The sequence below is a fragment of the Lissotriton vulgaris genome, chromosome 3_1 (assembly GCF_964263255.1).
Source record: "Lissotriton vulgaris chromosome 3_1, aLisVul1.2, whole genome shotgun sequence".
Classification (NCBI taxonomy): domain Eukaryota; kingdom Metazoa; phylum Chordata; class Amphibia; order Caudata; family Salamandridae; genus Lissotriton; species Lissotriton vulgaris.
This window is the reverse complement of record NC_141689.1, coordinates 330,509,961-330,527,479: the sequence shown is the minus strand read 5'-3', so window position 1 is coordinate 330,527,479 and position 17,519 is coordinate 330,509,961. Positions and strand designations below refer to the sequence as shown.

The 17,519-nt window shown below is 43.9% G+C and overlaps 1 protein-coding gene across 1 annotated transcript in view; it reads right to left on the bottom strand.

Moving 5' to 3' along the window:
- Positions 1–17,519, bottom strand: part of LOC147726409 (UDP-glycosyltransferase 3A1-like) — a 493,865-nt gene that overhangs the window by 125,792 nt on the left and 350,554 nt on the right. The window contains exon 4 of the mRNA XM_086960531.1: positions 14,263–14,797. Within this exon, the coding sequence (XP_086816657.1) occupies positions 14,263–14,797 (535 nt within the window). The remainder of the gene's footprint in view (positions 1–14,262; positions 14,798–17,519) is intronic.

The window sequence follows — 17,519 nt, the reverse complement described above, 5'->3', positions numbered from 1 at the left end:
TTTCTAGCAACTTTTGTGAAAAGCTCCTTAGGGTGACCAACCCATTGTCAAGAGCCGGCTTGACATCCAGATTTGCCCCACTGAAAGAGCCCAGAGCCCTACTTCGTTGCCAAAACTTACAGGAGTTCGACTGAGATATTGCTCGAGGCCAAGTCAACATCGTCGACTTTCAACCTGACCTGCTGACGTGACCCGCTCGATTTCGAAAGAAAAAGCTTCCAAAAAGTTTTTAAGTGCTAATGTAAAATATTGACTGAAGCCTCCCACTTAGTGTATACGACCCACGCTCCATTGTTGTTAGCCTCAAACTTTGACTTTGATCCAGTCGAGTGCAACCCAGTTGGTGGTTTTTGTTTTTCGGGCACTAAAAAGTGATTATTCCTCTCTGGTCCCCAACATTAGATTTTGGTTGTTTGGTGTCTATTTGTTAAAAAAAATATATAACCTATTTTGATAAATTGGTGTTGAATTTTTCTTGTGTGGTTTGTCTTACATATTTAATGTATTGGTGCTTTTGAATGCTTTACACACCTGTCACCTAAGTTAAGCCTACCTGCTCGCAGCCAACCACCAAGGGTTGAGCAAGGGAATAACTTATTAAGACCATAACTGAAACTTCATTGTGTTTGTGGTCTTATCACTAGTGATATGTCCCTACTTATCACTACTAATGTACCACTTTCCAACAGTCTACTTTAGTGTGTCACTATAAACACGACAGGTATGCCAAGATGTGGGTCCTGTGCACACTGTGTCACTGGAACCAAACAATTACCCGGCTCATGAGCCCATAACTTGGGCATAACCGGTCCTGGGCTACTTGTGTTCCGGTTCAGAAAGGACCTAGCTTGGCATTTCGGGCTGATTTGTTTCGATTGTAGCAGGGTCAAGACCGATTTGCATATTGCTGGGTCCAAACTGAGGTGACACGATGTGCAAAACAATGGATTGGGATAAGGCCTTAGTAATTAGACTTGCTGAGATTCATTCAAGCATTCTATCTATAACTCTTTTGTATACATTAGTGAAGTAAGAGGCATGTCCGGAGTCCAATGTACTCTATATGTGGGCTACATTTATATTATAAATGGAGCAAATGTTAGTCTATTAAGTCAAACAAAAGAGTTTTTTGTACAGCAGACTCATATTTGTATGTGATAATGAAGAAAAAGGTGATTGTGAAATAAAATATTTTCTAGGATCGTAGGTCGAGTAGACTATTCAAGTCACTTGACTTGCAGGTCTGATAACATTTTTCAGATTTTTTGAGGACTGATATACAGTGGTCTTAAACTGCTGCTAAAACCTACATATGTAAAACCTATATAAAGTAATAATTGAAAGAAAAAATTGAGATGGGCAAAGGTTTCGACAAGGCAATACATAAAACTTAATTATGATGACCTAATCATGTTCTTTGAGTTTTAAAAACTGTGAAAGGAGTTACCAGTAAATAGGAAACGTAGAGTGTACAAAGCAAGAATCAGAGGTTGGAGTCCACATTCATGTGTCTAGGGGCTCAGTGACAACTGATTTGCATATAGCTGGGTCCAAGGAGACATGGTGGGCAAAAGAATGATGGGTTAGGATGCTACCCGAGCGATTCCCAGTGATTAAACAAATTGCAAAAAATTCTTCCCATCACCATTTGTGTGTTTCATCTAAGGTTTATGTCAGTGGCAGGGATGGAGTAGTTTACATGTTCAAAGTTACTACGAGTAAACCTCCTTTTACACTCTTGAGTAACTTTACTACTCTGGGCTATTCACAAAGTCACTCAAAAGAGTGTGCCAGAAAGGCCTACGGGGGACTACAAGTCCCAAGGCCCGCGTGTGAGGCCTGTGAGGCCTGCTGGGAGAAGGTGGGGTGGAATCGGACTTCGCACTTCAAAGCACCAGCAACCAGCCTGTAGCACGGGATGCCAGAAAGGCCTGCAGGGAAATACTAGTCCCAGGGACCCACCATTGAGGCCTGTGAGGACTGCTGGGAGCAGGCATGGGAGAACCTAACTTTGCACTTCAAAGTGCCTGTACAAACCAGTCTGCTGTGCGGAATTCCAGAAAGGCCTGTGGGGAACTACAAGTTCCAGGGGCCAACCGGTGAGGACCGATGGGAAAAGGTGGGGCGGAACCTGACTGCGAACTTCAAATCACCTGCAACAAGCCCACTGCATGGGATATGTATATGGTAGTGGAGAAGGTCACATTCTCTAATAGGGGCTGCCCACCCAAATTTCAGAAAGTCTGGGCCAAGTGGATATCGTATTATTCTTTGGAAGAGGTACTGGAAGAAGAAACACTGGATTGAGAGAGGGCAGAATGACAGAAATTGGGGTCCGTCTATTAGTATTAATGTCTGCTGAGCATGTACTTGTTTATCACTATGCTACTGCTGGGTCTTATCGGATGTTGGGGTGGAGGAAGAGGGATGGTGGGGATGGGGGTTGTGCGTTGTCTTTTTTTAGATTTGCCATTGAAGGGAAGTTCCTGCACCTCTGTGGCCTAATATTTGTCCATGTAATATATTTCATGAACTATAAATATTTTAAAAATAAATAATGAGTTAAGAAGGCTAAACTAGTTAAGAAAAATCGTTTTCATGGGAGCACAAAAATGTTATTCCAGAACCATTAGATGATATCGTTGTGGGGCACCAGAACATATAGGGTCAAGTCCAATATGTATAGCAAGAAATGCCTTGTGTCACAACTGTTAGAGAAAAGGTCATCTCACCAAGGTCTATAGGTCAAGGAATCATGTAACCAATGTTAGAGAAGTCAATGATGTCTGTGACAATGTACAGTAACTGGTGCTTGTTATGGATGACATATGTGAGAGAAAGCAGATAGTGTCACAGACTGGGGGAGTAAATTGAGAAAGTATGAAAACATTGGAGAAGCCTCATTGTAATTTGTATATTGAGAACAATGAAGTGAGGATGTTAGCAGATTCAGGGAGCCTATATACTCTGTTATCTCAAGATACCTTTAACAAGCATTAGAAGAGAAATGATACATTGAATTAATCCGACATAAAAGCAGTGAGCTACAGAGGAAAGACCATTGACATCATGGGGATGAGATGGATGATGATAGATTTTGAAGGAGAACTGGTGCATGGTGGAATGCATATAACCACGCAAGGTTCAGATCTGTTAAGGTGGCACCATCAAGAGATCTGAATATTACCCTCAATCCTAATGCTGAAAAGCCTGTTAAAATGACTAGGGTGCACTGTGTGGAACAGGCAAGAAATGTCAGGAGGTTTATGGCAAAAATGGGATGGAGAGATACCCAGAGGTATTCACGGATAAGCAAGGGAAGCTCTAGGGGTTTTCGCATAAGATTGTGCTAAAGAAAAATGCTGTCCAGTTGGTGCATATAGTGAGAAATGTTTCTCATCTAATAACAAAACTACTGAGGAAATAGCTGGACACGTTGCTGGAGCAGGGCATAATAGATTTGATAGAATCCTCAGAATGGCTAACACCAATAGTATTAGCGCCTAAGGAGGGAGGGCAAATTTGGCAATGCATAGAGCTGCGAGACCTAAATAAAAAAATATGGGTGAACAAGCACCCCCTCCCCAACATCTCAGAGATGTTGACAGCGATGGGGAGGAAATGTTTTCAGTGTAATCAATATGTCTGCAGCGCACCATCAGATAGACCTTCATAAGGACTCTACACATCTTACATCCTTTTTTACACCGCTGGGTGCATACAGGTATTGGAGGATGCCTTTTGGGCTTGTGTCAGCCTCAGCAGTATTTCATAGGAACATGTACCAGGTTCTGTGAAGCCTTAGACCACGGGTACTCATAGTACGGCCCGCGGGCCAGGGGCGGCCCGGCAAGCCTTCCCTGGCGGCCCGCGGACCTTGCAGACACGTACCCGTGTTTAAATTCTTTTTTTTTTTTTTACAGTGTCAGCAAAAACCCCTGCGGCAGCGCGACTCAGACTGCTGCTCTGTGGGGGCCAGGCGATTCCCTTCGCAGTCAGAGTGGGGCTGCAGGGGGGCTAAGAGGTGACAACAGGGCCGTTTCTACCATTAGGCCAGACTAGGCGGCTGCCTAGGGCGGCAAAAGAGCTAGGGCGGCAAAAGGGGGGAATTGTTTTTTTTAATTTTAAGGCAGTGAGTGCAAGTGGTGTGTGGAGCGGCCGGCGGTACCAGTGTATGCACACCTTCTCACTCCGGTCTCTGCTAGTTGCAACTTCCTCCCAATGTTCAAGCAGAATCTGATGCTCACTCTTCTCTCACTGCTCCCCACACTTTCACACACTCGCATCCCTCGCCCATTCCCCCGCCCCCCTCCCCCTCCACTAGAAACGCCTGCCTCCGCTATTCCGCTGCGCCCCCACTGTACACGGCTCCGCCATGGCCTGCTGTTCCCGCCCTGCCTTTCTCTGCCCAGACAGTCCACGAGGCGACAGGCCTACCGCCCAGCCCTTCCAGCCACGGAGCTCCTTTCCCCTCGGAGGCAGAGAAGGCACAGCGTCGCAGTGACAGAGGGAGCAGGAAGGTGTGCTGAAATGGGCAGCAGAGGCCTAGCTGGTTATTGTGCAGTGGGCGCAGTGGCACCGATACACAGCAGGTTCCAAATATAGCTCCTTTTTCCTCGCTCACAGTAGGACCCTTGGCAACCTTGCTAAGGCACGAGGGTGTGTGTGTGGGGGGGTCTAAAGGAGCGGACTAGGGCAGCAGCCAGTGGAGAAAGGTTTGCAGGTGCATGTGGGAGAGGCAGCAGGGCTCGAGGCAGTGGCAGACGAGAAAGGGGGTGAGAGAGCTGAAGAAGAAGACGAGAAATCAGGAACTGCTAAAGAGGGGTGAGTGGAAGAGAGCAGATCACGCAAGAACCAGGGACACATCTGGGGTATTAGGGAAGCAAGGAAGGGCAATGCAACACGAAAGAAGCAGGGTGTGAGCAGGAACCACTGAAGGGAGGGAAGGCACACACAGAAGCAGGGAGAAGAGAAGTTAGTGGGGGATGGCAGGCAAGAAAGAAAGGGTGAGCAGGACCTGGTGAATGGAGGGCAAGGGTGCTGAAGGAAGGGACACAAGTGAGCAGCCAGAAAATTAAAAGAACACTCACTGGTAACTTACCTCTAATCACACCGAGCTCGCAAAGCGTGCAAATCCAATCCTGCTTAAAAGAGTTCCTTTCAGTTTTTCATCTTCCTTCGGAGGGTCAATCCATTTCTCCCTCCCTTCTACTCATCCATCCAACCCCTTCACCTTTCCATACACTTACCTCTTGCCCCATTCAGCCATACTGTTTCCATCCATCTGTCATTGCATGTGTTCATCCGTCCTTTCACACATCGCCCTCTTTCCTGATATTCCCTAACGCTGGTATTTTGACTTGCAGGCAGAAGAGGTCCACAAACAACGTATTCACTTTTAAGTGGGGACCAGGTCGCCATTCCATGGGGTCAGTGCTGCCTTTGCTTAAGCTGCTGGTGTGGGTGGGCACAGCTGAGAGAAGCAGTGAGCTCTGCAGAAAGGAGTATATTAGAGAAGCAGGGGGAGGGGTAAGTATTGAATTAAGGCGAAAGGTGAGGACCACTGAATTGAGGAAGTGATGAAAGGTGACGGGAGGCATGGTTTTAAAAAGGGGGAACATTGAGTACTATAAGGTCAGTGGAGATAAAAAGACACCAAGAGCAGAGATGAAAGAGGCGATGCGGGAATCATTGAGGGAAAAGGTGGTATGATAGGACGTATCAGGAGTGCAGGACCTGTGAACAGATGTGAGCTGGTGAAACAGTAAGGACAGGACCTTTTGACTAGGGCCATGGCAGGGCAGGGGGTGGGAGTGGGGAGGGGGGGGGGTTAGAACAACACAGAGTGCTTGAGGGAGAGGCACAATTAAGAACTGCAGAGAAAGTAGGGGGAGAGGCACAGGAGAAATGCAAGGGAACGAGGAACACTGGAACAATAGGTGATAGACTCAGGGAGAGTTAATGAACCAGTGGAGAGGTGAGAGGTGCAGATTAGGGGGCTCCCAAGGGAGGGCTCGACACACCAGAGAGGAGTCCATGAACTTCAGAAGAGAGAGAGATGCGGAGTGATGGTCATGGGAGTTAAAGGAAGGGGCGGCATTTTTCAATTCTCGCCTAGGGCAGCAAAACACCTAGAAACGGCCCTGGGTGACAAAGCCTCATTAACATACGAAGTGTCTTTTGAAGACGTGTGAAGTGCTCCTGTGAGGCTGTGTTTGTGGGTGTGCCTGCCCAGAAGCTGTCTCAGCCCGGGCACACACGGGGAAGGTGGAGGGAGGGAGACAGGGAGGGCGAGAGACAGGGAGGGAGAGGGAGGGAAGGAGAGTGAGGGAGAGTGATGGCAGGAGAGTGATGGCAGGAGAGTGAGGGCAGGAGAGTGAGGGCGAGGGAGAGGTAGAGCGAGGGAAGGAGAGAGTGAGGACGAGGGAGAGGGAGGACGAGGGAGAGGGAGGGAGAGCAAGGGAAGGAAAGAGTGAGGGAAGGAGAGAGTGAGGGAAGGAGAGTGAGGGAGGGAGAGGGAAGGAGAATGAGGGAAGGAGAGAGCATGGGAAGGAGAGAGTGAGGGAGAGGGAGGTCGAGGTCGAGGGAGGACGAGGGTGAGGGAGGGAGAGCGAGGGAAGGAGAGAACGAGGGAAGGAGAGAGCGAGGAAGGGAGAGAGCGAGGGAGGGAGAGAGCGAGGGAGGGAGAGAGCGAGGGAAGGAGAGAGTGAGGGAGAGGGAGGTCGAGGGAGAGGGAGGACGAGGGAGAGGGAGGGAGAGCAAGGGAAGGAGAGAGCGAGGGAAGGAGAGAGCGAGGGAGGGAGAGAGCGAGGGAAGGAGAGAGCGAGAGAGGGAGAGAGCGAGGGAGGGAGAGAGCGAGGGAAGGAGAGAGTGAGGGAGAGGGAGGTCGAGGGAGAGGGAGGACGAGGGAGAAGGAGGGAGAGCGAGGGAAGGAGAGAGCGAGGGAAGGAGAGAGCGAAGGAGGGAGAGAGCGAGGGAGGGAGAGAGAGAGAGAGTGAGGGAGAGAGGGAGACAGAGGGAAGGAGGGAGAGGGAAACAGTGAGGGAGAGGGAAACTGAGGGAGAGGGAAACAGAGTGAGGGAGAGGGAAACTGAGGGAGAGGGAAACAGAGTGAGAGAGAGGGAAACTGAGGGAGAGGGAAACAGAGTGTGAGAGAGGGAAACTGAGGGAGAGGTAAACAGAGTGAGGGAGAGGAAAACTGAGGGAGAGGGAAACAGAGTGAGGGAGAGGAAGACAGAGATGGAGAGGAAGACAGAGATGGAGAGGTAGACAGAGATGGAGAGGTAGACAGAGATGGAGAGGTAGACAGAGATGGAGAGGGAGATATAGAGAGTGAGACATTCAGAGTGAGTGAGACAGAGGTAGAGGGGGAGTGAGCAAGACAGAGGGAGAGAAAGAGTGAGATAGAGGAAGAGAGGGAGTGAGACAGAGGGAGAGAGGGAGTGAGACAGAGGGAGAGAGGGAGCGATACAGTCAGAGTGAGGGAGACAGATGGAGACAGAGAGACAGAGGGAGAGAGAGGGAGAGAGAGGGAGGGAGAGAGAGTGAGGGAGAGAAAGAACGAGAGAGAGAGAGAGAGAGATGTGTGTATGCCGGGTCTGGTGGCTCAGTGGACGAAGGTGTCCGCTGCGGGGACCTGTGATCAACCTCATGGTCACAGTTTTTTTCTTGTTGCTCTAGCCCCGTCCCCCTTCCCCCACTGACCCCGCCCCCACCAGTGCGGCCCTCGGACATAAACCACACTGTAAATTTGGCCCCCTAGAGAAAGTTTGTGAGTACCCATGCCTTAGACAAATCCTATGTTTCTGAACAACATCTGGATTGTGGGGAAAAAATGAGGAAGAGCATGATCATTTGATGGATGAAGTGTTATTGCGTCTAAAGGAATGTGGGTTGACTATAAAGAAAGAAAAATGTCAATTGAGGAGAACCAATGATATATACCTAGGGCATGAAATATCTAGAAATGGCATTAAACTGAAGAAGAACATTGTCAGGGCAGCGAAAGATGCTGCCAAACCAGTGACTAATGATCAGCTAAAGTCTTTCCTAGGACTGGCAGCATATTGCGCCAAGGTCGTGCCAAATTTCACTGAGATTATATAACCATAGCCATTGAGTGGGACAAAGAATGTGCCACCGGGTTTATTAATAATAATAATAATCCACATTTGTATAGCGCACAATCACCCGTAAGGGTCTCTAGGCGCTGGGGGCCGTCGGGAAGATTAAGCAAGCTATTGCCCAGAGTCACATGGTGCTGGGTTAATCTGCCGCCAGTGCCGGGGATCGAACCGTGATCCCCAGATTCCGGAGTCAGTCGCCCAAGCCGCGGCGCCACACCTCTTTAGTAGTGTAAAAGACAGTATATTATGTGCACCAATCTTGGGTAATTTCGATGCCACTGCCAGAACGTACATAATGATTGATGCCAGTAATGTAGGAATTGGCACTGTCCTAATGCAAGTGACAGATAGTCGATAGAATAATAGGGTTTGCTTCTAGATTTCTTCAGAAGGCCGAATTCAATCATTCTGTCATTGAAAGAGAGGCCCTAAGATTCTGTTGGGGAATCAACATTTTAGATACTTTATGTGGGGATTACTGTTTAAACTGAAGACAGATAACAAGAACTTGACTCACCTTTTCAAGGTGGGTAAGGGGCTTGGGGGAACGTGACCGAGTAAATATCTATCTAGGTGAATCTTATCTGTCATAGATTACAATTTTATGGTAGAGTATCTCAAGAATCTAAAAATGTGATGGCCTATGGAAAGTCTGAACATAGAAGATAAGGATGATGATGAAGATGTGGGTGAACTAATGGAAGGGAGTGAGGAGTCAACTATCAATAGAGCAGAATGGGAAATGGCAATGAATGATGATGTTACTCAACAGGAATTACAAAAATGTGTGACTGAAGGTTGGAACTCTGAAGGGATGTCCAATACCCAGTTTAAGATTTATTACCTCGTGAGGGATGAATTGAGTGTGAGTGATGAAAAACTGATGAGGAGGAACTAGATTTTTCCATCCAAAAATCTCTGAAGACAAGTAATTCATATTGCACATGAGGGGCACATTAGCCGAAACATGATGAAAAGACGGGTCGGCCAGTCTTTTTTGATGGCTAAGGATGTATAGTGTCATTGAGGATTCATTTCAAGAGTGTTATGCTTGTGCCAATAGTGACAAGTCCAGAATTCTCAGACAAGCTCCATTTAACTGAGTGGAACTACCCAATAGACCATCGGAGAAGGTGGCTATCGACTTCTTGGAACTTATAGCCAGATTAGGTGAGAGAAAAAGATACATAATTGCTTTAATTGATTACCACACCAAATGGTTAATCATTGAATCTACAGGGTCAGTTTCCTTGATAGAGTGTTAATGGATGAGGGAATACCCAGAATTTTAGTATCTGATAACAGGGTGCGGTTTACATACAATTGTATGTGGGAGTTATCGAGCAAAATGGGGATTAAACACGAAAGGGTGGATTGGTAAAAAGGATCAATTGCTTGATCATGGAGAATATTCAGTTGTTCTCAGCGATTGGCTGTCCTTGGGGGAAGGAGCTGAATAAGGTAATTTGGGTGTATAGGGTCACTCCTCACTCAGTGACTAGCGTTTCACCTTTCATTTCCCTAAAGGGCAGGGAGCTAGGAATTAAAGAGGGTGATTAAAGAACAGGGATTTTTTGTGCGTGGGTAGAGATGTGGTAAAGAGAAGTGTGGTTGAGAAACAAATCAAAACCAAGAGCTACTATTATGTTTAAAAAAGATGTAAAGGAAATATATATAAAGGAAGGAGAATGGGTGGTGGTAAAGAAAATTGGTATTGTTAGAAAGGGGGAAAGTACGTTCTCCAAACCAGTTAAAGTGAGGAAAGCACAAAAGAGTGTTGCAGTTTTACAGGATGGATCTGAGTGGGGTCAAGGGTGTATCAGTAAATGCTCACATGGATATATAATGGAGAATGAGGTTGAATAACCACCATCCTTGATATAAGTCTTGTAGATATTTTCATCAGTACAATTATAGACATTTTGTAAATTTAGATCTATACCTAGCATTGTGTAAATGCCATATATATTATATTTTTTTATGTGCATATATTCCTAAAAGTGGGAGTTGGATCTAGAGTGAGAAGTAGGACATGTCTGTGCGTATCAATAAACATCTGGATACTCTAGGAATCATGGCTGAATGATCTTACAGTCACCCTATCACAGCGCAGCATCCTGTCTGGCAGCCAATCCCTGCACTGCACCTTGATGACGCAACACTTCATACTGCTTCTAAGTTACTGTTTGCCTACTTCAAATACACAAATGTTTCTTTAACAATATATAAGAATGCTGCCTAGTTCCGTGCGATAGTGAACCCTCGACCTGCGAAAGTCACTGCTCAGCAAGTCCATTTCCTTTGCACTAGGAGCAAACTGTCACTGAGATCGGTTAGCACGTTCATACAAGAAAAAATTAAGTTACTACTTTGGTGAGACTGACAGGTCCTGACAGGACATCCTCCTAGCAAGCAATTTTACCAGTTCAATATTCAACTTAAGGTAGCTTGCTTCAAAAGTTTAAGAATATCATCAGAACCACACAATTGTTGTTCAAACAAATCTGACAATCAGATCCACATAATCTTTGTTCTCAATTATCATCCTTTGCATCTGTCACCCTACACCGTCTACAACTCCCACCATGCACTCTTCCGTACCTACTTAATTTCTTCATTTGCACGCAATCCCTAATGATTCTCATGTCATTGTTTTCTTTCAGCCACCTCATCTCTCTGGATTCAGGATCGGATTGGGACTGGATAAATTTAACCTTTGGGGTAAACCATCTAGATCATAAAGGTATAGAGTCCGGTTCTGCAGCCAATTAATTTATCAGTTTAAGAGTCAGCTCCATTCGGAACTATCCTCGGCTACTAGATTTGATGGCGCACAAATTTGCATTAAATTTATACTCATGGGGGTGCAACAATGGCTAGTACCTGGAGCGGTGTAGTTCCAATACAGAATTTGGTGCTCCCCGAAGGGAACCACCAATATTTCTAATTAGGTAAGTTCATGTGAATATGTTGAAACAATTTTTATGAATGACAGACAAGGATTGTCATGTCAAAGCTTTATATAAAGAATTAAAGAATTAAGAAGCAGATTGCAAAAACATGCCGTCAGTGAGTTTAGCAGCAAAGCATACAAATCATAAGTACTCCGTACAGTTCTAAGTGAAATCCAGCATAGATTTGACTTCTCAAGGTGGGGACTAGGGGTTCTCTCAGTTACAGATATCCAAATAGTTTTATAGGACTTTGGACAAAGTCTTTCATACATTCTGTGGGAATACTTGGTTCTCAGCTTAAGCACCAATAGGGAACAATCTAGAAGAAACATTATACTACAGACTACATTTGAGGGTCCTCTTATGATAGTAATACATTGAGATTCAGTCATTTTCTCAGCTTTAGCCGAACAGTTGAGCAGATACATTGCTTCAGCAAGAGCCTGGTGCAGTTGAAAACGCCCATGGTTTGGTACAGTGAAACAATCTCTCAGAGAACTATCCTTACTTAGTCATGTGGACACTAGGGCACACTAGGGATACTTTATTTAGAACCGAAAACAGCAATAGTCATATACTCTTTAAGTCCGCTTTGGCCTCAATGGCCATGTCCACGATTGGTTCACCTCCTTTCTCCAACACGGAACCCAACAAATCAAAATTGAAAACTGCCTCTCCAACCCCAATCCGATCTCTCTCAGTGTCCCTCAGGGATCCATTCTCTCGCCTGCGCTCTTCAACCTCTTCATGGAACCACTCACCCTGATCCTCAAACAAGCAGGAATAAATTACCACCTTTATGTCGACGGCACGCACCTTTACTATAAGATTCAATCCCACTCCGATATTCTTCACCTAAATGACACCCTGACCAACATCCAATCTTAGTTTCACCATAATCAACTCAAACTCAACCCTAAAAAGCTGAAATCATTCTCTTTGCGCCTATAAACAACCCACTTCCCATACAAGACTGGATCTCTGACCTTAACGCTCTCAACTGCTCTCTCACCACTTCCAATTCAGTTAAGTCTCTAGGCATCACCATTAATAATAGCCTTGCCCTCACCTCCCACATAAAAACCTCAGCCAAAGGAGCACTTTTCACTCTCCGTCATCTCAAGAAAATTAAGCCCTTCATCCCAGCCGATGACTTTAAAACTATTGTCCAATTGCTGGTCCTGCTGAGAATCAACTATTGCAACGGTATCCTCGCTGGAACACCTAAAGTCCACCTTGCTCCACTTAAATCTGTGCTCAACCTAGCTGCTAGACTTATCTCTGACTACAAACAATTCAACCACATCTCCCCTGCCCTGAAAACTCTCAAATGGCTACCCATTAAAGGCAGATCCACCTATAAGATTGCATGTATCACGCACAAAGCACTTCACCAAAATACCCCGCGTTACCGCTCAGATAAACTCCACAAAGCAGGCTGCGCACAACCGATAAGGAACACTAACACCCTCATTCTTATCCCCCCTGTTAAAGAAAAAAGGCACCCAAGCTCGCCCCTTCTCCGGTAACGCTCCTTCCATCTGAAACTCCCTGCCTAAAGACTTACGCTGCGACCCCTCCTACTTCAACTTCAAAAAAGAACTTAAATCGTTCCTCCTAAACAAATACTGGGGTCCTTAATTCCTACCTCTGACACTATTCCCACATGCTGCGATCTCGTCATGTCCCCCTCTACTGCCCTCCATTTCCATCCCCTCCACTTTTCTCCCTCAAGCCCCCTCCCTCATGCTACTCTTTCCCCCCTATCCTCCCTCCCTGCTCTCTATATCTACATATGACTCCTAGCCCTTTGCATGGCCTCCTACTGATTTACTACTCTTGCTACTCCCCTAACCCCTACGCTCCTCTTCCCCCTCCTTATCTCTTCTTTTTCACCCTCACCCACCCACCCTAACATAGGTTCTCACTATACACATTAGCTTAATATAGTGTTTTGTAAATAGCTCTAGCATTTTACCTGCTTTGTTATATTAGCTCTTGTTTTATTCAAATGTTTTTTGAACACTGTACCTCCTCATATTCCTGTAAAGCGCTCTGATACACCTTGGTCTAGCCAGCGCTATAGAAAACCTTTAAAATAAATAAAAATAAATGTGGTATATTGTGATGTTGAGGCAAGATGGAGAACAATGTAAACACAATCTAATGTTAGCATAAGCTCAGTTCTTAATGCTCTTTATAGACAGAAAATCAACTCCCACAGCATCTTGCATCCATGAGTGACTCAGAAACTCCAGGACTCGAATATTTAGCAAAATCAACCACCAGAAAAGCCAATACATGCCAGCCACATCAATCCACTCTGTTATCTTTTAGTCTCAGATCACAAGGTGTTAGTTCGTCCTGGCTCACTAGACTCTGGATGAATGACAATCCTGTTGTGCAAAGTAGATGGGTTGAGTTTCATCACACCTGATTTCCTGACTTTCATCATTCTCACTTTGCAAAGCTCCTAACCTTTGTGCCACTGCAGTGTTTAAACTGAAAAGGGTGGAACAACAGCTCAGGTCTACCACAGCACTTTAAGCAATCGTTTTCCAGGCCCACCTCTTCATCTCAGCTTTAATATTTCTTTTTCTGTCAACCTCATGGAACTATGCTATGAGAATAGGAGTGGTTACCACACTGTATTCTAAATGTTGTGTTTGAGTTTTTTTGTACAAACTAAGGTGAATCTGCCTATAAATCAGTACTACCGTACTTACATGTAAGTCATGATACAAAATTGATATTTATTCCTGAAGGTTGTTAGTGAGGCTGTTTTGTGTTGTGAGAACTGATTTATTTTGACCCGAGGATCCCTTCAAATTTGGAAGCAAATTAAAAGACTATCTGTCTTAATAATATCACCAAATATTTGGTCTTCATATAGTTACAGAAACCCATAGATGAATTTTTAAAATATGGTTTGTACTGAAGGCCTCTGAGCAAGTGGTTAATAATAAAACTTTATTGGTTAGAGATAAAAGAGTCATTAATTGTTTTTCAAACAGCTACCCTCATAGAAATTACCATATATAAAATAAGAAAGAAATAGAATGGCATCATAATGCATACTATCTGTAATCAGAAAATGCAATTGTTGACTAATAGGTGTTAGTATATCTGCTGAATTTTATAAGGAAAAGTACACACTAAAAGAAATATGCAAGTGCACTCACCTGAGAAACTGGTTTTGCAGGTCTTGCCAGTATCCCTCCAATATAAATGGTGTTTGGAAGAAGAGGGCGTGCAAATTCAATGGAAAAATCAATGTTATAGATCCAGAGCTCGGTTTTTTGGTAGAGCTCAGAAAGAACTGGTCTAAATCCTTCAGGGAAATGGTCTTCTATTGCTTTGTCAAACTTTCTGTGTACTTGATGATCAACTATTTTTGAGGTAACATACATGAAGACGTTCTTGATACGCTCCCAGAAATCCATGTGATCTGTTAAACGCGACCGGTAAACAGGAACATAGGATGGGGGACTTGGGATGCCCATTTTTGGGGCATCCGCAAATATTGAAGGAAAGAAAGTAACAAAAGGTAATCCTAGTTTTTCAACAAACAGGAAACAGCAAGGGTTAAAGCTGTCAACTACTACAAGGTCATATTTCTCAGTCCGCAGAGAGTGGAAGACATCTGATTGGTTGAGCAGGATATTGCACTCACTTGCAAAGTGACCAATAAGCTTCAGAAAATCACTCAGATCAGATCTAGGGGGAAAAAAAATTAAGAAATATATCACAAACATTCTCCAGATACTCACTTTGGGCCAAGATACTCAATCTTCTTATAAGCGTTAAGCTGGCATGCAAATCCACTATACACTTTTCGATAAAAGCAATGAAACACACTTTTTAATTTTATTGAGGTATTTTGATAGTGTTGACTTAAACCCAGTATTCACTGGAAAGCTTTACTATGCAAAGTGATTCACATAAGGGTCAGCGTGCATACATACTGTTATGACCCAATAGGAGTAATCTGGATTTAGGCCCCAATGTAGTGTACACATTTCCTTACAGGGCATTCAAGTAATATGTATTATAGGGGTCGATGGGTGGTCAGGGAGTCCAGAGATAGTATAGAGACAGTAGTTGGCTTAGGGAAGGTGCAGAGGAGCAGTTGGGGGGTTGGGTAAACGTAATGCCCTACTATCTCAAAACAAATACGTATAACTTCAAAGTATAGTGTAGATAATGTTGTTGTTTAATTCTGGTGGCACAGTGAAATCATGAAAGATTAAAGTAGGAACAGCTTTCAAATCGATTGCTTCACAAGTATCAACATACATCAACAAGTTTAAAAAAAATCCAAAGCACGTTTATATGCGCAAAGGGACAACAGGCATTGTTATCTAAAAACTATGTAACATGCAGTACCACAAATACTGTAAGAGCAACATGCAAGGTATTTCATTCAATAGAGTAAAACGAAGTGTATTTAAGCACATTTCTCTATATGCTAACGTTTTCCTCACTTCAAGTAGTCTTGGAGCTCATCTGTGCAGCAGAGGACCCACATTCCTGTTCCACTATATGCATGTAAACCCCATTTACTGAGTTTCCTTACATAGGAACACCATGTACTCAAGGGGCTGCGTACTAAACTGTAATAGGTGTTTACACATGTGCTCCTGTCACCATTCAATATAAGCATGTAGAAATGATTGTAGGCAAGAATTTGAAATTAACATGCTATCAATAAAAATAATATAGTACAATTAAATTAAATAATTATAAAAAAATGTATTTTTTTATTTTTAATTTTGAAAAGGATTCAAACTCAAAGTATTCATACAATAACGCTAACCTGTTACATATTTTTCTTTTACATTTTATTTGTCTAGAGGAATGGTAGCCGTACAACAGCACTTCCTCAGCCAGATAACAGAAAATAAACTAAATAATAAGCAGTGAAGAGGCAGACCATAAAGAATTTCTTTTAGCACCTTATTCCCAAATCATACCATGCCAAATAGCCTTAAATTTCCATTGTGCCTTAAGACCTCTGTCCCTAGCCAGAACTTTTTGGCGCTCAGAAATGTCCATAAAGATACCCCACCACTCCATTACATTACATGGCTTCGGAGAAATCCATTCCCGGGCTATAGCTAATCTTGCAGAGACTATAACTATAGCTAACAGAGCTCTCTTAGAGCTCTGTCAGCATTGTCTCAGCAGCCCAACATTATCTTGGTTGTAGTAAAGACCACTTCCAGCCCAAGTTGATTTCTTAGTACATTCAGAACCTCTTGCCAAAAGGCCGCTAACATAGGGCACTCCACAAACATATGAACAATATTTGCACCATATTCCCCACATTTAGGGCGCCCGTCCTATTGCTTAAATGATAAGTGGTCATTTGTCTCCACCTGGCTACCTTATCCGGTGAATAATACAGCATAGTTATAGTTTAAAATTGTTGAAGCCTTAAATTAACAGATCATACTGCCTCTTTTGCTGTAGATAATGCTGTCTCAAGGGTTGTACCAGATATCTCTTCCACAAGAGTTGTACTCCATTTCTCAGATAGAAGATCCATAGGATCCAATCTTCCCTGGTTGTATATTTGATACACAGCACCAATTAATTTCCCCTGACCAGGTTCATGTAAAAAGATCAGTAATTGATGAGGTTCCACCTCCTTAAGTCCTAGTGGTCTCATAAAATAATTCCTAAATTGAAGATATTTAAAGTGGTGCTGGCGTGGTATAGAAAAGGAATCTTGCAAGTCTTGAAAAGTACGAAAACCCTCTAGATCATATAGATGTTCCAGTTTATGTATCCCCAAACTGACCCTTAGTTTAGCTATTCCGTCTCTAAATATATCTGGAAGAAATGGATTATCCCAAAGCGTGAACTTAGTAAAATAGGTCGGCACAGAATACATTGTAGAAATGTCTCGCCAGACCATAGCTATGCTCCCCGGGGTCTTAAATCGTACCCTCTTAAAATAATTGGTGTTCTGTATTCGATAGAGAAATGTACTAGAGTCTTGATTTAGCAAAAGCCAATGGCTGAAATCTTGTGTGAAAAAAGGCTACGGAATTGGCTCGTAAATGAAGCCCAGTAATATAATTTAAACAATAAAGCAACACAGGTAGTGGTGGTTTAGGCTGTCGCACTTTCCAATTCTCTACTTAGATTTGTTATTACAAATAAAGTTGTCAATAAGCCTCGTTTTGTTTCACAAAAATGGTGCCCTCAAGGTCACATTTGACATCTCACTACCATAGATGTCGGCTTCCACTTAGATCCCAGAGGGGTCAATTGTAGGTGACTTTTAAACAGAGTTTGTTGTACCTCTGCACTCTAACAATGTAATGTCATAGAAGCCAATGCTTCTAAAGGGAGTTTATTCCCTGTCTTGGCCTGTTTAGAGAGTCAAGACCGCCTATGGCTCATATGCACAGTACTAATATTTAATCGTAGA